The 27,907-nt window shown below is 35.5% G+C and overlaps 1 protein-coding gene across 4 annotated transcripts in view; it reads right to left on the bottom strand.

Moving 5' to 3' along the window:
• The window catches only part of LOC131160474 (uncharacterized), a 179,143-nt gene that overhangs the window by 16,729 nt on the left and 134,507 nt on the right, over positions 1–27,907 (bottom strand). For all 4 annotated transcript variants that reach the window (XM_058116186.1, XM_058116182.1, XM_058116184.1 and 1 more), the window contains 2 exons: positions 23,155–23,217; positions 14,052–14,111 (listed from right to left, as the gene is read on the bottom strand). In XM_058116186.1, coding sequence (XP_057972169.1) covers positions 14,052–14,111; positions 23,155–23,217 — 123 coding nt within the window. The remainder of the gene's footprint in view (positions 1–14,051; positions 14,112–23,154; positions 23,218–27,907) is intronic.

The raw sequence follows: 27,907 nt of genomic DNA on the forward strand, positions 1-27,907 counted from the left end.
TTCTTTGGCCTACCGAGATGCTTGATACAAGAACATCTAACAGCACTTTACAGACACTGACTTGGCTACCACTGACAATATAATAATTGAGAAGTATATCTTGTCTCACAATTGGTAAAGGACAATAAACTGTTTTCTTGGTTAATTTGTTGTGCGGGGGCAGGAGGGGGTGGGGGAAATGCAGGGTGCACCTACTTTGATATGCTGTCCTCATCCACTGCCCGCACTGCTGCAGTTAGACCTCTTCATATTCATTATTTCTTTGGACATCCTTGATTAGAATTATTTAGAACAGTTAAAGGGCTGTAATTCAAGTCTTGTATCTGGTTTACAATGTGAGCCTGGTCAATTGGGAAGCATCATCATGTCACTTTTGCTTTCCACATGAATAAATAGGTAGTAAGTCCTCTTGTGTATGTCCACACAAGTTCTCTCCAAGTTAGGATTTCAGTGCTTTTATATTGTTATTGATGTATGTTCAAGGATGACCTGGTTTTATTTATTTAATGAAAAATCATTTTGAGTTATTTATTATCATTTCTCCTTTTTCCTTTGAGATTCAAACTCAGTTAAATTTGGCTGTCCAAATTCTTCTAGTGAGAATGCTAAAAGAACACTTGAGCAAAATCCACACTACAACAAAATGGGGTTACTAAAAGGTAAAAAATGACATTTTCAAAGCCACTTGTACTCGGTAGCAAACAATGAATGTGCTTATAGTGTTCCAGAGTGATGCAATTCTTACTATTGCTCTCCAACCAATAAGATGACATCATTTTTCCACTCCATTCTATTTCCTAATAATCCTTTGCTCTCATTACCTCCTTGCATATCCCGTTTGGTGTCCTCTGTTTATTAAATTAACTCATGCAGTTAATGAATTGGATCCTTGTTCTCTCAAGTGCAGTTTTGTGTGGGTATTCTCACTCTCAAGAAGGGTCTTAAGGTTATTGTCCTACCTTGCATCGTTTCTTTTGTCTCCATTGACATCAATTTTTTTGACTCTGCTCCCTACTACTCTGACTCTTTAATCCCTAGAGATCTCAATAACTCATTTTCATTGCATACTCTTCTTAGTTCTTTTCCCTCTTGATTTCAGATTTTTATCCTTGTCTATTCATTATTTTGATCCTTTATCTCCATTGATCCCTTTTTCAAAGTAGGAGAGACCCTAACAGAACGATCCTTTTTCAAAGTAGGAGAGACCCTAACAAACTCCATCGTTATGCTTTAAGATCCTCTATCCGTGGATCCTGTTTTTTGCAACGTTGATCCCCCTATTGCTGTTCAGAAAAGCACATATCTACCCATCATCCTATCTCAAACTCCGTTTTTTAAAGGAACAACCTACATACTAAACAAGGAAAAATCATAACAAACTAACACTCCAATACAACGCCAATTGGGATGAATATCAGAAAATCTCACCCCCTTAAAATTCCCTTGTCCCACACACTAAAAGAGAAGCCAAATAATGTTTATCTTTTCCAAACCAACATCTGAGTCGACTTCTTCCCCATAAAAATGGGCGCATTATGCTCCATCCACAACCCCCAAAAACAGCAAAAGAAAGTACATTTGCAAAAAGCTTCCTTTTTCCTACCAAATCCAGCAAAAGTCACTGCCAAAAATTCCTCCAGTCTTAGAACTCACCCAACATTCACCCAAAATACCAAATAGCTTATTCCAAACTTCATGCATAGTCACATTGAATGAACAAATAAGATGATGGTTGTGAACAATTAAAGCAGAGAACACATATGTCTGGAGATGTAGCCTTCAAAGGTCTCCTAACCTGCAACAAGTTATTGGTATTAATTCTATCAAGAAAAACCAACCAGATAAAAGCCTTAATTTTAAAGGGGACTTTGGCCTTTCAAATGGAACTAGAGAGTGGAAAATAAAAATTCAACCTATTTAAAAAAAAACACAAAATATTTTCACGAATAAACCCCCGAAGAATCTAGAGACCAAGACCGCCTATCCTCCTCTAGAGAAAAACAACAATTATTCAACAAGACTAGCAAAGAGGATAGCTCTTCCATATCGCTATCATTTAATGATCTATGGAAGTGGAAATCCCAAGAAGGAAAAGGACAACCTGAATCAACAACAAAAGAAGAAATGGACTCATCTTGCCCCAAGCTTAGGCGAAAAAGCCGTGGAAAAGAGGTGGACAAAACTATATTCCCCAATCAAGGATCTTTCCGAAACTAGACATTAGTAATATTACTACCTCTACTCACTAGGAATTTAATATGGAGAATGAAGAGAGCATAAATTTGATAGATGGCTTTCCACATACCCTCCAAAGAACATCCAAATCTCAAAGTAGTATCTTATATTCACATCTAATCCATACTTTTAACAACCAAATGCCATAGAGAGGAATTCTCTCGTAGAAGTCACCAAAGCCATTTAGCCAAAAAGGCAAGGCTTTTAGACACCAGATTTCCAATACCCAAACCATCAGATTTCACTCGTGTGTCTATAGAACATAGTATGATCGGCTTGATCTTGGCTGTAGCCATGACTCTTTACTACCTTCCCAAAGCGTTCAAACCAAGCTCTAGGAGATTGTTTGAGTCCATACAATGATTTCCTCAATCTGCACACCTTGCCTTTGCCACCTTTCCCTTCAAATCCTGGCGGTAAATCCATAAAGACTTCCTTGTCTAAGTCTCCATATAAGAAGGCATTCTTCACATATGGTTAATATAAGGGCCAGTTAGAGTAAGCTGTTAAAGAGAGCAACACACGGATTGAGTTTATCTTGGCTATAGGAGCAAATGTTTCCTGGTAGTCAATTCCATGTGTTTGAGTGAACCCCTTCGCCACAAGTCTTGCTTTGTACCTTTCTATACTCCCATCAACCTTGAATTTTACTGTAAATACCTATTTACAGCCAATAATCTTCTTCCTCTCCGGTAGGTCACCAATTTCCCAAGTGTCGTTAGCAATTAGTGCATTCATCTCTTCTTGAACAGCCAATCTCCATTCCGGGTGATCTAGTGCTTCCTAAATGGTTCTTGGAATAAACAGATGAGAAACAATTGAAGTAAAGGCCTTATGAGAATCGAAGAGTCTATAATAGGATAGATGGTTGGAAATAGGATGTGTGGTACAGGTTCTAACTCCTTTCCTCACGGCAATGGGTAGGTCAAGATTAGAAGAATTATCAAAACAAAGATCTGGAGAAGAAAAAGTGCCTGGAGTATGTGAAGGAGGACCAACTTGTGTAGGTGATGATGATTGGCCTTGCTCTGGATTTGAAGAAAGAGCTCTATTATTCTAATGATTTCTTCTTCTGGTATAAACACAAAGCTCAGATGAGGGAATATTTGATCGTATTTCTCCCCCTTGTTGTGAATCAAGTATGCCTTGTATAGGTGGACTAGGATTTCCATTATTTTCGCGAGTTAAAGTATCGGTTTCCTGACCCTTTAAAGAGTGGATGTCAATGTCAAGGAAAACATTTGGAAGAGGCTTAGAGTTTTTCCAGAACTCATCTTCAGTTTCCTTCCCCCACCTCGCCTTGAAGATAGTTATGGCCAAAAAAAGGCTGGTTTTCAATAAAAACATCCATACTGAAATGAATTTTTTTTGTAAGAGGGTTAAAACATTTGTACCCTTTTTTATTAGGAGCATATTCAAAGAAAACACATTTTTCTACCCTAGGATCAAGCTTGGATTGAAGATTGGTAGGTATATGAACAAAAACAGTGCATCCAAACACTTTTAGTGGCAAGTCTGACGTTATCCGACATGTAGGAAACGGTTTTTTTAGGCAATCTAAGGCATTGATGTATTTTAGCACTCGAGTAGGCATCCTATTAATGAGATAACATGCAGTTAAAATAGCATCACCCCATAGAATTTAGGAACTTGCATTGAAAACATAAGGGCACGTGCAACCTCTAACAAATGGCGATTTTTTCTCTCAGCAATGCCATTTTGTTGTGGGGTGTCACAACAAGTAGATTGATGTTGAATACCCTTTGTTGAAAAAAACGTTCTTAAACATTTGTTAAAATATTCAGTACCATTATCAGTTCTAATGATAACTGATTTTCGTTTAGAATTGGGTTTTAACCATATATAAAAATCCTAAAAAAAAAATTTCAGATTTGTCACTCAATAAGTAACGCCCAACGCAAACGTGTATGATCATCAATAAACATAACAAACCATTTCTTACCAGAAGTAGTAGTGATTTTTGAAGGACCTCAAACATCACTATGAATTAAATAAAAAGGTTTGGAAGAATGATCAGCTCTTGATTGATAGGCGCTTCAGTGACTTTTAGATATGTGGCAAACATCACAATGAAAAAAATTGCAATCCAATTTTTTAAATAAGCTAGGAAACAAATGTCTTAAATAGAGAAAACTAGGATGTCCTAGTCTAAGATTCCAAAGCATTATTTGTTCACATACAGATATAGAACTAGTACTACTACTCAAACCTTGAGCTTGTTTATTGTTGAATAAAGTCTCATCGAAGTAGTAGAGTCCATCAATCATCCTAGCACTTCCAATCATCCTTCCCGAGAGTTGGTCCTGAATTTCACAATGGGAGTCAAAAAAATGACACAACAATTAGAATCCCGTGAGAGTTTACTAACAGACAGCAGATTACAAGCAAGTTTAAGGACGTGAAGGACAGATTTGAGTGCTATTTTTTCAAAGATTTGGACAGAACATGTTCCAGCAATTGATGAAAAACTTCCATCTGCAATTCTAATCTTTTTATTACCAGAACAAGGAGAATAAGATTGAAACAATTGTGAGGTACTAGTCATGTGATCAGATGCACCAGAATCAATAATCCATGGTGCAAGATTTAAGCAACAAGGGTAGGCACTAGAGTTATCACCTATTTGGGCCAATGAACTAGTAGGAAGACCAGAGGCAGATGCAGATTTTAGCAGTTGAAGAAGATGATCCCCCTGCTCAGCACTTAGGAAATTAGCTTCATTGGTTTTAGAGACTGCATGATTGCTGCCAGAGGGTCCATATTTGTTGCTTTTCCAGTTTTCTAGCTTTCCATGGAGTTTCCAGCTATTTTCTCGAGTGTGGCAAGGCTTATTGCAATAGTCACATCATGCTCGAGGCTAATCTTCCAACCTCCTTTGATTAGAGTAAGGCTACTATGCAGAAATATTGGCAGTAGCCAAATATGTGTTACCAGCAGCATGAGCAAGATTATTGGCAGCAAGTAGAGCAAAATTTTCCAGTCTCATCCTCCTTTTTCTTCATCATCACACTCGTTCAACAATCTTCTCTTCGTACTTCATGAAATACTTCCCCGAGTGGGGGTAGAGGCTGCCTCCATAGGATTTTTCCCCTTACTTCTTCAAACTCATCATTAAGCCCAGCTAAGAATTTAAAAATTCTTGCATTCTCCACCATCTTCTTATTGTGACTGCAATCAGCAGGATTTTTCCATTCATAATCATTGAATAAATCCAAATCTTTTCATAGGCCCTTAAGAACATTGAAATACCTTGTTACACTGCCGTCTCCTCGATAAGTATTGCTGATCTACTGCTGCAGTTCATAAATTTGAGAGTAATTCCCAAGGTCAAAGTACATTTGATTCACATTGTCCCAGGGTTCCTTTGCAGTAGAATAGCACATGTAATTAGCACTAATCTCTTCATCCATAGCATTCATGAGCCATGCCATCACCATGGAATTTTCATCATCCCGTATAGCATAAGATGGGTCCGTCTTCTCAGGCTCCTTAGCTTCACCAATCAAGTACCCTATCTTCCCTCTTCCATGAATATACATCCTGACAAATTGTGACCACCGCAGGAAGTTGGCCTCATTCAATCGTATATTGGTACTTCGGACAGAGTAAGGTTCAGAATGGGTAGGTCTAGTTTCAGGTTTGGTTTTGGGCTTAGCTTTGTTTGAAGTTTCAGCCATGGCTATAGCAACAGAAGATATTAGGGTAGAGTTCAACAAGGAAGAAAACCCTATAGAGATTAGGGTCAGATTGGAGCCGCCAAGGGAAACTAGGGTTAACACAAGGCCAAGAGTCGGACCTATCTTTGATACCATCTAGAATGAAATAGCTTCTTGTGGAAAATAATTCTCATTCATTGTAACATAGGTACAGGTCTGTATAAATAGATGTACAGCAGAAGAATAGAAGAAAAGAACCAAGAAGGAAAGTACCAAAGATGCTGACTTCTAAGGAAACTAAATATTCTAGGATATTCACACATTTACTGCCGAGACTCTCTTAGAAAAATAGGAAAGTTGACTAAATAGATTTGAAACTTTCCAACAGCAACCCCCTGCCATAATCTTAAAAATCGAAAGAAAATATAAAGGGATATTTGAAAGACAGGCCTGCCTAAGAGTAATTCTACCACCAAGAGAAAAAAAAAAAAAAATCACCTTTCCACCCATCCAGTCTCTTAGAAACCTTTTCTCTCACAACAGGATCCCAAAAGCTAGGAGATTTAGGGTTAACCCCCAAAAGGAACCCCAAGATAGGACAGTGGCCAATCTAAAACACAACACCCACCTCCATAGATAGCTCCCTAACATTCTCAGCAGACATATTGATAGATGTGATACCACGCTTACCGATATTAATCTTAAGCCTAGAAACCTTCTCAAAAACATAAAGAAGACCCAAAATAGTCTTAAAGGATGGTTTATGATAGTATCATCAGCAAACTAAAGGTGCGAAACCTGGAGCCTCTCTCTCCCCACTTCCAAGCGTTCCACTAAACCTTTATCCACTGCCCTATCCACCATCCTACTCAAAGAATCAGCCACTAAAACAAACAAAAACGTGGAAAGAGGGTCTCCTTGCATAATTCCTCTCATATCCTTAAACCAAGATTAAGACTCACCGTTTACTAACATAAAGTGTCTCACATTAAGCAAACAACCTCTAATCCAACACCGCCATCTCTCTCCAAACCCCTTCCTTACAAAGATATTATCAAGTCAATCCTAGTTCACTCTATCATGAGCTTTCTCAAAATCCAATTTCAAGATAATGCAGCTCTTTTTCCTTCCCCCAATACCCTCCACAACCTCATTAGTAACCAAAATGGCATTCACAATTTGCCTACCCCCCAAAAAGCACTCTGAGCTTTAGAAATAGACCTATCAAGCACCATACTCAGCTTATTAGCTAACACTTTAGTGATGATTTTATAAACATTGGGACCTACGCTAATAGGTCCATAGTCCTAAATAATAATTGAGTTATTCTTCTTCAACACAAAAGTTATGAAAGTGGAATTAATACCCTTGCTTAAAATCCCATTCCCATAAAATTCATTAAAGACCTTAAGCAAATCATCCTTAACCACCTTCCAACAATCTTGAAGAAATCCATATTAAAACCGTTTGGTCCTAGAGCTTTATCTCTCTCCATCACAAAAACTATGGCCCTCACTTCCTCTTCCTTGAAAGGTCTTTCCAACCAGCACACCTCCTCACCAAAAAAGGGTCCCACTCTAATCCTGCAATCATAAGTCTGCTAACATCCTCCTCACAATACAAATTAGAATAAAATTCAATGATTTCAACTGCAATTTGACTTTGGTAGGTTATGACTATCCTATCCATTGCCAACTCCCTAATCAAATTTCTTCCTCATTTTCCCATTCAATATCCGATGAAAAAATCTAGGATTACAATCCTCATCTCTGATCCATTTAAACTTCGTCTCTTGCCTCCAACTTCTCATTTCCTTGAAAATTACCTCTTACTCATTCTGCAAAGATATTCTTTTCATCTCTTCCTCCCCCGATAGATTATTATCTTCTTCCGTCCTATCTAACTCAACCAACTCTCCTAAGATACTCGCCTTTCTAAACCTAAGTATCCAAACACCTTCGTATTCCAATATCTCAACTTTTCTTGTTTTTTCATGAACCTAAAGCCTTCCCAACCCCTCTCCACATCGTCATTCCAAGAATTCCTAACTAAGGGCTAAAAGCAGTAGGTCCCAAAGAAACCTTTCTCGATTCCAACAAGATGGGGGAAGTGGTTAGAAGTGGGCCTAGGTAAAATATATTAAGAGAGGTAAGGGAACTAGTCGCCCCACTTTGAATAGAAGAGGAATCTATCAAGCCTAGTTGCCACCGCTCCAGCCCCACCCACCGACCACGTAAATCACTTCCTACAATCCAATTAGGAGTACAAAAGTCATAAACACAACCAAGATCATCCCAAAAAAGAGCTACTAAGGGTTGGTCTAGAAGTATCATACACTGACAAAACCCACCAATGACCCTGTCCTCACACATCTACTAAAACGGAAACAGAGAATAAACCTACTAGACTATCCACTTTAACACTAGAGTGAGTATCCCACATTACCAACTCCCTTCCCTCCCCTATAGTGAATAAAAGAAACCAATTTTTTTTTACCCACACATAAGTTCTAGGACTCACTAGCAATTTCACATAAATCCCTACTAAGCTAACTAATTTCAAACCTAGGTCCTCAAGGAGTTTATTTGGATCTAGAATATCTCTCTCACTACCCCCTAGGCCAATACCAGAAGCACCAACCCCAAAAGAACCCTCCTTGTGGCATAAAGTGTAAGAAGCAATAATAGCCATAGAAAAAGCTGCCTCTTCATCATTACCCCCCTTTAACCAAAGGAATATCAACAAAGTCCACCATATCAGAATTAGGCTCAAGGACATGGGACAAAACCACTTATCTATCAATTCTTTCATCTGGTTTAAATTGTGCTTAATATCATTGGTCTCCCCATGCACAGTTTTTTAGAACAATTGAATACATTCTTCCCCATACAGTTGTGTGCTTCGCGTAAATTCATTAACCTGTTCTAAAGCTTCCAGTCCCTCCCCTTTTGAACTTTCTTCTGTTAACTAAGCCAAAGTTTCCTCTTCATACAAGGCTAAATCATCTTTCAATTGATCCACCAAAAATATCTTCTCGGTTTCACAAAAGCTGCTCAAGTCATCTTCTATATCGGATACCTCCTCTATCCCCCCCCCCCCCTAACTTTTAGGAATTTCGGGCTCCCTTCCTGATGTCCCACTAGCTGAATCAAAAGATAGTTGTGACTCGATATCAAGCAGTGCAATCCTCATATTCTCCTCCATCCCCGTCAAGTCTTCCAAGCACTGTGTTTTTAGTACCCCCTCCATTCAATTTTCCTTGAGAGCATTGCTTGCCCTTTAGTGGCGGATCCAGAAATTATATCTAGTGGGGGCAAAATATATACGTATAAAATAAGTTATAGAAATTGTTTTAATACACTTGTAATTATTATGAATTTTATTAATTTTTAACTAATCATCTATCCACACAAGAATTTAAAAACTTATTAATTAGAATCATGAGTACGTACATCTCAATAACTATAAAAAATAATATATATATATATATATATATATATATCACTATGAGCATAACATGTACAAAAAAATTTCAAAAGATCAAATATAAACCAATAATTTAACTTGAGTAATGATCCTATAATTGTAATTGCAGCTTTCATAACACAAAAGTTACCAATCATAATCAGTATCGAACTTTTGTTCAATTTCTTTCTTACTGTGTACAATAAAGTAATTCACAAGATAGTCATCTTTCATCTTATTGCAATTTTGGTTTAATAAAACTCATAACTGGGAAGAAAAGCACACTTGATTATAATTTTAGAAATAAGAATAATTAAAATAAATTGAGTCAATGTAGCAAAAAGAGGATATATTACTAATCTTATTGTTTCCACCAACTCTCAATGTAATTTAAAAATGATTTAAACTTTTTAAAAATTATAGACACTGAAAAATATTAAGTTGTTAATGTTATAATTAATATCTTTAAACTTCTCTTTTCAGTGAAATCCTTAAAACAAAATTAATATGCTTTTATGATAAATATTTTCTCACTTATTATTCTCTTCCATTTTTCTTTTAATAATTATTGAATTCTTATATTCATGAGTACTTATTCTCTACATTGATATTAATAATTCTGAACTTTAAACTCTTTTGATTTAAATTTTTATACTACTAGATAAGAAATTTTACATTGTGTATTTACTTTTCACTTAATTTTTAATATTATTAATAAGTTCTTTCCATAATTTATCTTTTTCTTTATAAAATAATTTTGAAATACAATAATAGAAACAAATGATATTACCAATTTCTAAATTATAACAAAAGAAATTCAGGTGCATGCCATTTAGTTTTTAAAATAAAAATAAACATATAGTTGGTATTAAAAAAAAAAGTGGTCATACTTCTACGATTTAATTTATCATATGATTTAAGTAATTTTTTCTTTGGGAAAAGGCATGATGAAAGATATAATATATAGTGGACATGCCCTTTAGCTTTTGGGGAGAGAATTAATTTTCGGGGGGTTTAGAAATGCCCCTTGCATCTGCCATTGCCGCCCTCCCTATCTAACTTCCCCCCTCGACTCCAATCCACCTAGCTTACTCATCTAGCCGCTAGGTTCTGATACCACTTTAAATTTACCTTTCTCAACCCATCTGCAAACAACCCTTTTCAGCCCGTCATTGAAAAGCCCACATTTGCAGTCCCTTCTCCCATCATTATTGGGAGAAATTACTTCGAATTGCCCAATTCTTTTCCCCTTTATCAGATGCTTTTTGACAACTTCAGAGAATGATCTGTTATCTAAGAGCCTTTGAAACACATTTTGTTTCTCCAAGATCTGCTCTTGAAGAGCTATGTTCTTGGAGCCACGATCTGCACATCTCATAATGTGGTATCCCTCAAAGACAATATCTGGGCTTCTAAAAATTTGTGCCATCCCTTGCTCTGCTTTCCTTTTGGGACTCTTTGACTTCTAGGTGCCGCTTCTAAATACAAATAAACCTAACCCTCTCATTGCTTCTCATTTCTATACGAAACTTGTATCCCTCTCTTCAGGAAAGAGCATCCCCCGCTCACCTCTTTGCTGCTTTTAATGGACTGAAACAAACCACCTCAGGGATCGCAAGATTCATAAGAACTCCTTTTTTAATCAGATATAAGAGAAGAATCTCCCCACAAATTCAGACAGCCTAAAAGTTGAACTATCCAAACGGTTAGCATTGAAAATTTTTCTCCCAATCTTCATAGTAGAATGTCTGACTATCTCCCTCCCTTCCCCCACAACTATGTGTGATTAAGCAGCCAGAAACACAGACACTGTTCCACTAGGCAAGAGAACATGATTAACTAGAAAATTACCAAAGCAGTGTGCACGGAAAATGACCAAAAACACCCAGCCAGCCCTAGGCAAGAAGCCTGAGAACCTCCCAAAGTGAATGTAGGAAGCACATGAACCTCTGCTGATGATTAGCAGGAAATCTGGTGGGGCTGAGGTACCATCTCTGTCGCTGAAGAAATCCAGGCAAACATTGTCGAAGGCAGGACCATCTCTGACTCTGAATCTCGAAGAGGACAAGCCTACTAGGAAACAACCAAAATCACTTGCTGAAGGGGACACCGACTGAGAATCAACACAAGCAATTCTAGTTCACAATAGTCTTAGTCAAGCGAGAGTCGCTGAGAATTCACAACCAAGGAGGACTTGCAGCAGTGATAAGCTATGGTTCAGAAGAGATATATTTCTGGATAGGGTCAAGGAAAGAAGACAAAGCAGGGTTGTAGAGAGTGAACCCTTCAATTGATAAGAATGGAGCTTCAAGTAGCTGGCTTTTAAGCAATTGAGATGCATGAGAATCGTGACCTTAATGAAATTCAGGACTGGGGTTACAACCACCATGATGTCGTCCTCAATTGCTCCCAGGTACATTGATCTGCTCCCAGATAAAAGGAGAGCAATCGCAGAGGGCTGACGGCGATAGAGGAGGACGATAGCAGAGTGCTGGGTGCCAGGTGGGGCTAGGGTAAAGGGTTCAAGGTGATAGAACAAAGAGGACGGAAAAACAACTACCATGAAAGGAGGGCTAGGAGATGATCAGAGGAAGAGGTGCCATCCTTGAGAACTCGAAGACCAGAGATGGGGGCGCCAAGAGGAGAACATCAAGTCCATGACCAGAAATGTTTCTTTTCCCATTCCTATCTCAAACTTCGTGTATTATGATTTTCTTCCATACTGCATTACTTCTTCACCGCCCATCTCTACACCCAAGTCTCTGTCTCTGGTTTTAACATACTTTGGATGGAAAGCTGCAATGGTTGAAGAAACAACTGCCTTGAAGGCTAATAATACGAGTGCAACTTCCCAGTGAAAAGCCTACTGCTGATTGTTATTGGGATTTTATTGTGAAAGTAAACTCACACAGTTCTGTTGCTCGCTTAAAGGCTATACACTATTGCTAAACGTTATATTCAGATGTATGGTGTGAATTATTCATGCATGTTCTCTCCTATGGTCAAACTAACTTCAGTACGACTATTTATCACTTTATCCATTACATTTCCATGAACTTCACACCTAAAATGTGAAAACGCCTTCTCATATGGTGATCACAAGGAATTTGTTTACATAGATCAACCTCGTAGGTCGTTGATCAGGTGGAGACACTAGTTATGTCATGGATTAAAAAAAGCCATTGAGGCAATTCCTCAGAGCATGGTTTGGTCAATTCATTGCTGTCATGACTGATTTTGATCTTCTGAAAGGTGCTGTAGATCATTTAGTTATCATGGGATGATCATGGTTAGGTATGCACAATATGAAGCAATTTTTACAGTCCAAGGTCCACAGATCAAGTCCCAAGCTAGAGGTCAAAGAGAATGAAAATACTTCTTGGGGATTAAAATATTGGATTCTGTTTGGGGATTGTCTTGTCACATAGGAAATATGTTCTTTATTCATTCAATGAGATGGGGTTGTTGGGACATACAACCAGGATGCTAGCAGTAAACTAATGCGGTGAATTGTTATCTAATCCTGGATAACACCGAGGATTTCTTGCAAAGTCCAATTATGTTACAACCCCTCAACAAAAAAAGACCTTTGTGACAAGTATTGTGAATTAGTTTGTTAATTCTCTCCTCGAACCAGTCAAGAAGATACTGTTACTTGTATCTTGAAATATGTCAAAGGTAGGCCTTGGAGAGGTCTCTTGTATCAGGATCAAGATCATACTCCTATGTTATGAAAATTGGACTCTACCATGCTTCAACACATGATCCACAATTGGATATTGTGTGTTTGTGGAAGGCAATTTGGTGTCTTGGAAGATTAAGACGTAAATTATGGTTGCATGTTCAAGGGTAGAGTCTATAGTCATGGTGCATACTCCCACTGAATTGATTTGGTTTAAAGAATATGTTGAAGGAGCTTAGGTATCAGCATGTGCAGCATATGGAACAGTTTGTGATAATAAGCTGCTGTTTAAACTGCTGCCATTGTATTTTTTCATGTGAGGACAAATTTAAGTTGACTGTCATTTTGTTTAGGAAAATCTCATGCAAAAGCTAATTACAACCACTCATTTGAAGTCTAAATATCAATTGTCTGATTTGTTTACTGAGTCCTTCAAGGGTGCTGGGATTAAGTTTATTTGTAATAAGCTAGGAGAATAAGATATATATGCTCCCACTTAAAGGGGAATGGTACAGTCTACCATGTGTTCGTAAAGGTATTATCGTCCTTTCATGTACATGAGATGTATTATGAATAAATTGGATACCTCACTATTTTATGGATTCTGCAGTTATTAGAGATTCTTTAACAGGTATCATAGCAGTGAATCTAAAATTAAGTATTACAAAGAAACACACTAGCACTATAAAAAAAAAAAATTTTAAAAAGACCAAAGAACATCCAATGTAGTTCAAATTTGTACTATAATTTTTCCCACGTAGCTGGTACTGCTAGAAAATCCCAAGAAAATGAAACCCAGCATCCAACGTTTGAACATGTGTGGGACTTGCATGGAGAAGGGTAGTAGGACGACCCTATTGTGCCAAGGTTTTACATGCATGTGGCTGCCATTTCCCCCTCACCCAAAACTATTCCACTATGAAGTCAAAACTCCATAGAAAATAAAATTGATTTCATCATTTTTTTTTTTCAATTATATTGCAAGCTTATACCTTTTTGAAAGCAGAAATGCATTGGCGAAGTGCATTCTCAGCTTCTTTCTGTGAATCATCCTGTTTTGTAAAACAAAAAAAAATGAATAGTCAATTGTGAAATAAAATGCATCTTTGTAAGATATAAAATTAACACAAAAATAAAAAAATAAAAAATGTACCAACAAACAAAAACAAGCATGAACATATTGACTACAACAACAACAAAACCAAGCCTTAAGTCCCACTAGGTGGGGTCGGCTATATAAATCATTTTCCACCAATTTATGTGACCATGGACAATGCTTTTGACAGATTCAGGGCTATTAAATCTTTACTCACTATCTCCTTCCAAGTTATTTTAGGTCTACCCCTACCCCTTCCACTACCCCCCACAGTAACTAACTCACTCTTCCTTATTGGCGTTCTATGTGTCCTACATTGCACATGTCCATACCATCTAAGTCGCCCCTCCCTTATCTTACCTTCTATAGGAGCTACACCTAACTTACCGCTAATATGTTCATTCCTCAACTTCTCATTCAATGTTATACCACTCATCCATTTAAGCATTCTCCTCGCGACAACTTTTACTTTTTGGAGATTCTTTTTCTTCGTTGCCCAACAATCTGATTCATATAGCATACCTGGTCTTATAGCTGCCCTATAAAATTTCCCTTTTAATTTTAAGGGTATTCTACGATCACAAAACACACTTGAAGAACTTCTCTATTTTACCCAACCTGCTTTAGTTCTATGCATTACATCATCTTCAATTTCTCCTTCAGCTTGCATAATAAATCCAAGGTATCGAAATCTACAAGTTCTATTTATTTCTTCATCATCAAGTTTAACTTTGCCTCCAATATTCCTCCTACCATTACTAAAATTACATTTCATATATTCTGTCTTATTTCTACTTATCCAAAAGTCTCTAGATTCCAAAGCTTCTCTCTATAATTCTAACTCAGCGTCTACTTCGCCCCTAATTTCATCAATTAATACAATATCATATGCAAAAAACATACACCATGGAACCTCATTTTGAATACTATTAGTAATTTGGTCCATCACTAAAGCAAAAAAATGAGGGCTCAAAGCAGACCCTTGATGTACACCTATGGTGATTGGAAAATCTCTAGTTTCTCCATCTATAGTCCTTACACTAGTCATTACTCCATTGTGCATGTCCTTAATGGCATCAATATACCTACTATATACACCCTTTTTTTCTAAAACCCACCATAAAACTTCCCTAGATATCCTATCATGTGCTTTCTCTAGGACAATAAATATCATATACAAGTCCATCTTCTTTTCCCTAAACTTTTCCATTAATCTTCTTAAAAGATATACAACTTTTGTGGTAGATCTCCCACGCATAAAACCAAATTGATTTTCTGAGACCTTCGTTTCTAATATTAATCTTTATTCAACCACCCTTTCCCATAGTTTAATCGTATGACTCATAAGTTTAACTCTATGATAGTTATTACAATTTTGAATACCTCCTTTATTTTTTATATAGGTATTAAAATGTTTTTCCTCCATTCATCTGACATTTTCTTAGTTTTTATAATTGTGTTAAATAAATTAGTTAACCATATAATTTCGTTATCACCTAAGCATTTCCAAACTTCAATTAGGATGTTATCCGGTCTTATAGCTTTCCCATTTTTCATCCTTTTTAGTGTAAACTTCGTTAACTCTAAATCTCATATTTTTAGTCTTTTCCTCATTTGTCAAATCAAAGTTTAAGCCACCTATTTGGTTTTCATTAAATAACTTACTAAAATAACTTCGCCATCTTTCTTTAATGTCTTTGTCCTTAACGAAGACAATATCATCCTCACTTTTTATACATTTTACATTTCCTAAGTTCATACTCTTCCTTTCTCGAGCTTTAGCAAGTTTAAATATATCTCTTTCCCCTTCTTTTATATCTAATCTATAATACAAACTATTAAATGATTTGTATTAACTTCACTAACAGCCTTTTTTACATCTATTTTTACCTCCTTATACTTTTCAAAGATGTCCATGTTTCTACATTTTTGCCACGTTTTATACCAAATTATTTTTGTTTTTACGGCTTTTTGGACATCTTTATCCCACCACCAACTTACTTTGCTATTCAAGAATCTTCCCCTTGATTCACCTAAAATCTCTTCTGCTATCTTTTTAATAGAGCTAACTAATCTACTCCAAAGAGTATTTGTATCTATCCCATCCTCTATAGTCCAATCCCCATCTTTGATCATTTTATTTTTAAATTGTACTACATTTTCTCCTTTTAGGTTCCACCACCTAGTTCTCTTACACTGGTTTATTTTATTATTTTTCTTCCATTTTTTAATACATATATCTAACACTAAGACTTAGTGTTGTGTGGTTGTGCTAAGCCTACTTGAGGAGCATAAGAACTAATGATATTTATTATCTCTTGGCCTAATACCATCATGATTTTTAAAATTCTATCCCCTACTTTGTTTACATCATGGTTCGAAATCGCGGTCGCGAGTAACGTTGCGTAATGGTCGCAGGTGTTGCGGGTAGCGGGAGACGCGGGTGTTACGTAACGGAAAGCGGGCATAACGGTCATGAATTTTTTTCACTCATGCACAACCATGCCAAAATCAAAAAATAAACTTGAAATCCATTAATACATGATTTTTAATGAATTTTGAAGGCTTTCATTCAACCTACAAATGCTTTTTAATAGGCATTATGATTTTTATATTAATTTTAGTGCGCTGTTTACAAAAAAAAACATATTTTTTTATAGTTTACATTACTTTAATGAGTAAAAAGATGTAGAAATGTAAGAATCAATTAATTAAAGTCATAAAGTTACTAAAAATGAATCAATAGACTCAATACTCAATATACACATTACACATACATGAATTTAAAAAATGATTAATATCAAATATCAATAAATAGTTGAAAATACATGAATAAAATATTACAAATTTATAACATAACACATGTCACCACCAAAAAGAATGACGTGGAGGGTCTTCATAATTTGCATCTGTATCTTGAGATTGGGATGGGAAATTATCTCCCCATCCTTGGGGAAATACATAGTTGAATAAACTCAGCGTCATTTCGTTGTTGCTCTTGAAAATGTACTGGTGATGAAAATCCTCCTAAATAATGTCCATAAGTTGGGGCAGGAGCTGGCTCTGGGTAGTGTGTAGAAGAAGACTCACTAGATCCTAAGATTCCTGATCCACTAGGATAAAAATGTGAGTCACGAGATGCATAATGTGGATATGCTAGATGAGATCCATATGATTGTAATGATGAACCATCTAAACCAAAGTCGCCAAAACTACAAACCACACCATATGAATCTTCAGTAGAATCACTAGGGTTACCACGAGCACTCCTTCTCCTGGGTTGTGAAGATTGGTTCCCTGGAGGAATACCCAAGTCATAATTTTCGGGTATGTCATGTAGTCCATAAGGATCAGAAGGATATATATCCCTTGCAAATGATGTCCCTATGTAATATCCATAATTATATTCTACACCGCTGCCTCCACCACCACCACTGCCACCCCCCCCCCCCCCAACCCCAACTCCAGCACCACTATTACCATCATCACCACTTGGTGGACTCAAACCAAGATTGTCATCACTTTGTGTACGTTTAGGGCTTGAACTTGAATCATCATGCGCGTTTATTGGTGGTTGATCACCCCCTTCTGTAGTACCACCAACTTCATCATTTAACCAATTTGAATTGTCATGACCGTCGAGTAGTGGTGTCTCTCTCTCCTCTAACCATTGACTTAAAGGATCATCTTCTTCGAAAATGTAGTCCAAATTGATAGGATTGAAACCCTCTTCAATTTCTCTCGTTGGCTTCTTCTCATTGTACGTCTTAACTTTAACCTCATGTTGTAATGTACGAAAACAAGTTTTTGTAGTCTCATATGCTTTAATCTATTTCTTATTTTCGTATGGATGAGGCTAAAGGTGCTCCAATTACACTCACAGTTCAAAACTGATGTGGTCAGGCTACGAACTCTGATTGCTATTCTTTGGAGCTCAAGAGCACACAAATCATAATGAATCCACCATTCAGCTGCATGAATAATTAAAAAAAGTTTTATGTTAGTATAGCGGATTTTTCAAAAAGTCAAATTTGAACATAAAAAGAGAAAATAGAGTCATTCATCCATTATTTAGCTATATAGCCATATTTACCAGGATTTGTTTGTTTCACTGCCCTTTGAGCCAACGGGGTTCCAAAAGTCTCCTACCTATCTCGATATAGAAACAACTAAAAAATGATGATTGTGAAATATAATTAATTAATTAGATGTATTAATAATTATTCTTGAAATTATTACAGAATACTAGAACAATTCATTATTCAATTTAATGGAATCAATACTTACTTGATTAATAACCCGAATTTGAGTATCTATATCGGGTACCAACTTAGTTATCACTTTTTTAACCCCATCCATGACTTCTCTAACAACTTCAGGAGAGGGCAGGGCACCATAAAGAAATTGTGGGTTCAAAAAATACCCTACAATTAAATTTAGAAACATATTAATCAATAGTTTTTTAATGCAACTATGCATAATTTAAAAGTTAAAATAATAAGAAATTATATTTGATTTACACTTACCAGCAGTGTGCAAATCTTGGTGGAATTGAAAACTCTACTGGTTGTCAATAATTTTCCAATAGTCTTTGTAAAACCGGCAATCTTTTTGAATGGCCAACTTCACCCTATCAATTGCCTCGTATATGAAGCCCATGGTTGATTTTTCATCACCATCAACCAATTTAAAAACTTTCACTAAGGGTTCTTGCACTTTAATGATATCAGAGGCTTTTTGCCAAAACTCATTGCCTAAGATAATTTTCTTTGAATCATATGCTGGGCCTGATTTTGCCATCCCAAACCTTAAGTTTTTCCAAGCATCAGATGTAAACATTTCCCTTAGTGCTTGTTTATGCCTAACAATAGTCTCCAAAGTAATGAAATTTATGGCAAATCGAGTAATGGCAGGGCGAAGTAACTCTCTATTATTTGTGAATTTCTTCATGAAATTCACTGTCCATGTGTAATTGTAAATAAATGAGGTTATTGTTCTTGCATCTTCTAAGACCTTCTTCATGTTACTTTTCTTACCAATATCTTCAAGAATAAGGTCTATGCAATGAGCTGCACATGCTATCCAATAGAGATTGGGTCTCTTCTGCATTAATAATTTTCCTCCTACCTTCATTGCAGTTTCATTATCAGTCACTACTTGAACAACATTCTCCTCTCCAATTTCTTCAACCACCTCGTCCATTAATCTGAAATGAAATTATAGATTCAATAATTACTACTATTTAATTAAAAACATACAAGTTCATAATACTATTTGCATATACAATTAAAATTAGAAAATTACCTGAAATAATATTCAGCTGTTCTGCTTGGCACATCAGAGGCATCAACTGATTTATGAAACACGGTGCCTCTATCACAATAAACTAAAAAGTTTATAATGTGTTTTCTAGTTAGTCCTGACCAACCATCACACATAAGGGTTAGACCTCTCTTCTTCCAAATTCCAGCAAAAGAAGCTATATAATTTTTCATTTCTTCATACTTTTGCTCCAAATAACTTTCAGATACCTCATAGGGTAATGGACCCTTCACCCCCTTTCCAACCTCTGCAGCAATGTCAAAAATAGGCTGCATAAATGGAGAGTCGGCTACATTAGCTGGAATCCAATTATAAATTAGGAATTTTCCAACTACTTTTCCTAATTTACTTCTTAAACCTTTCAGTAACTTAGTGTTGATTTTTGGTTGTTTCGCACTCTTGCTTTTTTCTAAAATAGGATCCATTGCCTTTAGTCTAGCTTCAAGGGTATCAAGATTGATCCATTGTCGTCCACTACCTCCAACTTCTCGACCACTATAAGATCGAGCTCCTGCTCTATTGAAACCACTGGTAGCACCACTGCCAGAGCCACTTCCCTCTTCATAAATATTACCCCCTCTAGTTGTTCTTACTCGAAATCTTTGTCTCTCTTCCCATTGTTGCTTTGATCGTATGCTTTCTTATCGAGCAAATCTCATACTTTCTTCTTCCAAGTTTTCTTCATCGCTCATATTCTCAAAATCCCCTCTAATTTGGGCTTCTACTTCTTCTTGCCTTTTTTGTTTTTCTCTTTTCTTCTCAGTATACTGTTGTAGATGTTTCATCATTTGTTCTCTTACTTGTGTGGTAATATTTGAGTATCCAGCTACTTGACCCTTTTTATGTGCCAAGTGTTGTTTCAAGCATGTAATGCCCCCTTTAATTATCTTCCCACATAACTTACACATAATAACATGTCTATTACCATCCACCGCAGTACCAAAATGCCATCCAATATCCTCACTAGGTAAGTTCTCATTTCCTCTATCACGTGACATATTAATAGACTTAATTTGATGATCTCTACACAAAACATAAAGAAAATACAAAGTTACAACCTTTCTAAAAAAAATGACAGGAATAATATTATAATTAGTAATTTAGTAAATATTAAATAATAAGTACTAAATAGTCCTAATTTTAAATACTTATTACATAAAAATAAAATATAATATTTGATTAAAAATAACAAGTAATGTTTAATTTATTTTTATATTTAAATAAACAAAATTATAAAATATTAGATATTTTATTACAAAAAAATATATTCCTTTATCTTTAAAAAGATATTTTCATTATTTTTTATAAATTGAATTTATTTTCATTTATAACTATAAGAAATTAACATTGTAATTTTAAAGGAGGAAAAGACTTTTGCTCTACTTTCATATACATAAAACATCACAGCATCACTAATAGAGATCCATATAGTACAAATTGACTATTTAACTTTTTAAGCATTTTCTCAGTATATGGATTAAAATAATTTTTTCTACAAATTCCAGTAGTAATTAGTAAAAATCTGAATTATTAATGTATTAACTATTAGGTTAAAATTTTTTTTATAAATTTATCAATTTTTACTTTATTTGATAACTAAAAACAAAAAATAGATCATGTAAAGATTTATTTTACATAATTTTAAATTTAAGGTCAAAATGATGTTTTAAAACTTAAAAAATATTTATAAACAGGAAATATGTGATAGAACTAGATTTTCCTAATTACCTTTCAAAAAATATAAGACAATTAAAATATTTATAAATTAAGAAATTTTTATTTTATTTAATTATTATTGTTTTCTAATTTTTTACTCTATTAAATTACTCTTTTTTTTAATTCAATTTAACAAACATAATTTACAACAAATTATAATTAAAAAAAAAAAACATAATAAGAAGTGATGTGGGTGTTGAGTGTTGACTACTTGACTGAAATTTTAAAGCTTATCTCACACGCTAAGATGAGCAGAGAGTCTGAGTGAGACCGAGAGAGGGGAGGGGAGTCGGAGGAGCCTCGAAGCTTCGTGCAATGACTGGCGGAGGGCTGGCTGGTGACGGCGAGTGCAACGACCAAAGGAAGCTACCGAAGGGCTATCAATGACTCCAAGCTCCGTGCGATGACTGGCAGAGGGCTGGCTGGTGGTGGCGAGTGCGACGACTGGCGGAGGAAGCTGCCGAAGGCCACTCTCAGGCTTCGAAGAACTTAGTTAGAATTAGGAAGGCTAGACGAAGGCTAGGAAGATGAGTCTGCTCAGGCTTCGAAGAAGTGAAGCCTTCTTATTGCTTTGGCCAACCAAATTTCAAGGTACGATTTTTACTTTCCTGTTTACTCTTTGAATGTTAGATTTAGTTAGATTGAATGGTAGATGGGTAGTTGGGAGAGAGGGAAAGGAGTGCTGCAGCAGAAAGGCGATTCAAATTTCTGCAAGCTGTCGGCATGTAATGGTCCGTAACAGACCATTACGAAGTGTAACATTGGGGTAACGGCCATTACGGAGACGTAACGGCCGTTACGGCTATGAATTTTTCCCGAACCGCATTATCGGCCCGTATCGGTTTCGGAGGCCTTGATTTACGTTACATATCAACCGTTATGCTACGTAACGGCCGTTATTTAAAACCATGCTTTCAATATGTTCTTCAACCAAACAAGATCACAGGTAGTGTGATCCATAGCTCTATACCAGAAACCAGTTTCATCATTGGGTTGAGGCAAGTGCGGTGTGAAAGAATGCCCGCCCCGTACAATGTGATTTTTGTAGTTTATTTTTTGAGTTATTGACTTTTGAGTGAACTTGTAATATATATGCCACTTATCTTCCCACATATCCCCAAATAAAATAATATAACGCATAGTCATATAAATAATATAATCTGCGGATCACAATGTTTTTGCAAAGGCTTTATTAAAGCATGCTTGGTTTTAACAAGCTAGGGCTATGTGACATTTAATAATTTCTACATCTCCAACTTGAAGGGGAGTGTTAGAAGAGAATATGCTATTTCAGTAATCATCTAATATGAATAGGGGCATTTTGTCTTTCATGAATTTTTGCTATTAACATTACATGGGGTAGACCTGGAGTTGTACGTATGCTCCAGGAAACTACAGCATCTTTCTTTTCACTTCTTTTCTTCTCTTCTTCTGTCCTCCATCTCTAACTTCACAACATGATTGAAGTTACAAAATGCATAGATATGTTTTGTGATAATCGAACTGCCACTCATATCGCTAGCAACCTAACATTTCATAAAAAAAGGACAACAAATTGAAGTTGACTCTCAATTTGTGTGGGATTTTGTTTTGAATAAGGTTGTCAGGGCTCCACTTGTGAAACTAAGGATCAATTCAGTGATGTTTTCACGAAGGCTTTATTTAAACCATCCTCGTCCACCCAACTTTTTCCTCTTCTTTTCTTCTTCTCTTCTGTTCTTCATCATCTCTAACAAAACAAGATAAAGAAAATGGGCTCACCCCAGAATACATGTGGTGGGAAGAAGTAATAAGCATATTATTAGATAATTGCATTATTATCCAAAAACCATGCAAAGGGTATATGATATGTGCAAAATGAAAGAGACACATAAAACAAGAATTTTATATGATTGAGTCCACATAAACATCGCATGTAACAAAAGAGTCTTAAAGACTTGTAAGTTATAGTTAATACGAACCATGGATTCATGTAATTCCTGCATGGTTAACTCCAAAAGCCCAAGAGCATCAAGTGATTCCATCTGAAACAAGAAGCTTAAATCCATGAAATCCATGTTGCAACGTCATGTGCTACCTTAAGAATTAATTTTCTGCTTTAAATGAAAAACTTATATTAAGCAATTAAATTATGTGTGTGGCTGTAGGGTGTGGCAACAGTAATTATTCTATAATATGACAGCTTTCCTAAACGAAATGCCATGTGCAGAAAAAAAATCCAACACCTAGAGCACAAAGATCCATGCCATCACAGGTAGAATAATGTATGTGGTCTTACCTTCTCACTAAATGAGATTGTCTCCATGACTTGAGTCTCTAAGCTTCAAGTTTGTAAGTAAAACCTTATTGTTGGAGTCAAGGCTCACAACAAACAACAGGTGCTGCCTATAAATATCAGTTCTACTAGCATTAGGGCTGAGTGTTCATTCGGTAAAGCCAATTCAGTTTAATTTCCAAATTGACTAAAAATTTTGGTTAAAAAAAAAATTGTAACATAACTAACAAAAATTAAACGTACTAATCAGTAATTTTCCAACCAAATATCCGCTCAGTTAGTTCCTTCATTAACCAAAAAATTGATCCCAAGAATTTAAGGTTTGAAAAAATTCTTAACTACGTGACAAAAAGAGCCTAAAAATGTTGTAACCAAGGTCCTAAATTTCGATTTCGAATCAAATTTCGAAGCTCCAAAAGTACGGAAATTTCAATTTCGATGTCAATTTCATTTTTCGATTTGAAAAAATAACGGAAATTAGTAGTAAAGCATGAAATTCTTTGTGAAACTTTAGAAATGGTTAAGAAACTTAATAATATAATTTTTAGGACTAATATATTACAAATTTAATACATCTATGTTTTGAATGAGGTGGAAAAGTTGTTAAATAGTATGTGTATCAAGCATATTTGTAAGATCATGTACATTAAACATATTTAGTTAATACAAATGAAGTTCATAAATCATTTAAATATTATTTATTATACAAATAATGATAATTTAGATATGAATGGTTAAATAAAATGTAATTGTAACTTTATTTTTTCATATAATTTCAAACGCATTTATAATAATCCTTTGTTTCGATAAAATAAAATAAGATAGAAATTTCACTTCACTCCTAAATTTCTCATTTGAATTCTAACGAAATTTCATCGTATAGTTAAAATTTCAACTAGTTTCGCTAAAATTTCGAGATTTCGATAAATTTTCAATGATTCGTTGAAATTTCGACGAAAATTATGCAAGACGGGAATTGACTGCCATTTCGATTTTGAGGGTGATGGAAATCAGAAATTTCGACAATACCATGGTTGTCACTACTAAACAAAATGAGTCAAAAATTTTGTCTACTTTGCAAGTTGAGGCTTTGTAAAAATGGACTAAATGGTATTGAACTAGATTGGGAACTATAGCTATCGCATCTCATGTTTGGTTAGCAATCTAGAAGGAACAAGATAAGGGCATGAGTAGAATTTTTTTTGCTTGTGGTTTTTGTGTCTATAAAAAGCCTTAGCCTGAACTATCAAGCTCTATTTTTGTTTTGGGGGGGGGGGGGGGGGGAGAGGAAATTTAAAAATAAATTATTTTTATCAATGGAAGAAATAATAATGTGGAAAAGAAGATAGGAATTATCTACAATGACACTATCCATCAATTGAAAGGGATGTAGCGCAACTTGGTCCTGCATTTGTTTTGGGTACAAAATGCAATGGGTTCAAATCCTCTCACGCCTACCCATTACATCTCTTCCACTCTAGCGCCGACCCCTACCCTCCAAAATCTGCTTTAAATAAATATATAAAATTAAAAATTAAAAAAAAAAAAAACAGAAGTGGTTTGCCTAGCCTCACGACTCTTAGTACATGAATAGACAAGCCCTAAAGACTCACAAAGAAAGGAGTTATTGTGCTTACACTTGCCTGCTCACGTCTAATGATGGGAGAGAGTGTTTGCAGTTGGCCACGAGGGAGAGCTTCTCACCAATATATTTGAACTCCCCTCTTTGATTTCTCATATTTTATAATTTCATATGAAGTTTAATATTTTCTTGTGCAATTAGTATTTATTATTGATCTCAGTTGCTTCATTCATTTACAGAATGGTGATCAACCCCAGCCTATATCAAACTCACAAGTTGGTTAATGTATTGGCAACTATTGCCAATAATGAAAAAGACCCTGCAAGAGACATTCAAAACTCATAATTTAGGAGATGAAACCTGTTAGACCCCCAATTTGACTTTTAACAACTCTATTCAAGCTGCTATCATACATGGATAAGGAGAATTCAAAAATCATTGTCAACTCATCACTACAGCTTAGGCTTATCTAGTTTGTGGCAACAATGTCAACAATATAAATAAAGATGTTCAGTTCTTAATTTATATTGTGGTATTTGTTTGACTGGTTCAAGGTAACTTTTGTCATTGACAAACTTATCATAGGTTTTCACAAGACAAGTCGTTTGAGGCCTTATACTTGTCTCTAACCACTTGTCTTGTGCACACTGGGTAGGAATGGATAAATACTAGAGTAGGTTTTATTCTTTGGGTAGAGTGATGCCTTAGTGAAAAAAAGGGAGTATGAATCTTTGGTCACATTGATGTTTCCAAGTGCCACTATGAGATTAGCATCCTCTTAAGGGGAGGGGGTGTTTATCAATCATTATAAAATTCACTAGCTATTGTAGACATGTTTAACCAACTTGTTCCCTTGCTAAACACACCTTGCCTACAGAGGTATAATAGTACGAATTGTGTTACAGCTTACATCTTCACTCATGCTTACATTCATGTTTATTTACTGTTTTTGCATAATTTGAATTCAATGGTTGTGAACATATTCATGTTTGGAATTTACTTTTGTCTAAGTAGTTAAGTTTGTGCCTCACGGTGTGAAGTGTTTGGCCAATGACACTTGGTATCAGAGAATGGATTCTTGATTTGATTTCCTTCATATTATGGGATGGTGTGAAGCATCAATTAAAGAATCATGTCGTGTAATAAATCAAAACAGACTCAATGTGTCAAAGGCACAAGTTAAGACTGTCAACCATGTGGCCAAAGAGGTAGCTAGACTTAAGGAACGTGTTGATGTGCTAAAGAGACCCCAAAAACAAGAAGAAGGTTGATCAGTTGGATGTTAATGGAAGACATGCAACTATTTATGGATAAAGGAGAAGAGTACTTAGTGAAAAAGTCTACAAGGACATGCACAAGTGGTGGAGAATTCCATAAGCCAAGGGACCCTTATGCTTGCTTGTGCCCACTTGAATTTGGCGCGCTTTGGGTCGATAATCAATACGAAAATACTAGCATAAGTTTCATACTTTTATTCTTTGTATAGAGTAAGGCCTTAATGAAAGGGGGAGTATGACTCCTCAATCACATTGATGCTTCCTAGCGCCAAAAAAACAATTAGCATAGAAACCTCTTAAATGGAGGTTTGAGTGTTCGACAATCACTGTAAAACTTGCTTGCTATTGCATGTGTTTAGCCTACTTGCCTCTATCGTGCCCCACACCTAGAAGAGAGGCTAGAATTCCAAGCTAGGGTACGAGGCCCTTCCAAAACGAATTCCTTTAGCGGTCTAGGTAATTTACTAAAATTCTTATTTTCGTATTTGAGATGGTCCCAGATCACAAGAATTTTAAGTCAATTTTTTCAACCCATTTTGCATTACAAATAAAACTTAAAATTAGAACAATCAATAGAAGTCCACCTAGTGAATCCCATTAAGTACTAAATTTATATAAATTTTTTAAATTTAAATATTTAAGCATAATGGAACAAACTATATTATTTGAATTTCAATATTATTTTTCAAATGCTATAAATTTGACACACAACAATAAATACCTTGGATGAATTTGCTTACATAAAATAAAATATTAATCACTCAAATAAAATTTATTATTCACGTAAACATTAACAGTTCCTAGATATGCTTTTTGCTTGCAAAATTACTTTTGGTTTTCATACTCTCTAATCTTTATATTTAACCCCACTTGAAGAAGCAAATGAAAAATCATCACAATTATTATAATTACTCATTTGATTAGAAAATAAAATCACGCAAAAAGGTAGTTCATGAAGGTAAAAATACTTTACAGATAATTTTTCACCTTAAGCATCACATCCATCCTACCTTTTAGGAATTTCATCCTCAAAATTCAGCATTCTTTACTCGAACAAATCTGGTACATACATCACATATCTGCCATGTGTGGCCTTTTCTAACCCATTCCAGTGTACAACTTCCTTTTCTCAGTGGGCTGCTCTAAAAACTATTATGGAATAAAACTCCATTAGTGGCAATTAATCTTCCCAACTCCCACCAAAACCTAATACACAAGTTCTCAATGACTTTTTTGAAAATCGGAATTACTCACTTGAACTGCACACCTTTCTACAAATGATAGGCAGAAGTGAATGTTACCTAGAACGTGGAACGTTCTGATTCGTAGAACAAGAATGGGATTGCGGTACGGTATATGCTCTAAACTGTGGAACATTAGGGGTAATTAAGTATATTAGTAAGTGTAACGGTACTTGTATATTTTAGAAAGGATGTTGAGCTTTTTTCTAACTCTATAAGACATTTGCAATTGTGGAATAGATTATTAATGACAAAAGTAGAATTAAAATGTGATGATCCCCCTCTTTTACCTAATAAAGAATTATCCTATGTGAAAAATATTGAACTAAAACTTTGGAT

The sequence above is a fragment of the Malania oleifera genome, chromosome 7 (genome assembly GCF_029873635.1).
Source record: "Malania oleifera isolate guangnan ecotype guangnan chromosome 7, ASM2987363v1, whole genome shotgun sequence".
Lineage (NCBI taxonomy): Eukaryota > Viridiplantae > Streptophyta > Magnoliopsida > Santalales > Ximeniaceae > Malania > Malania oleifera.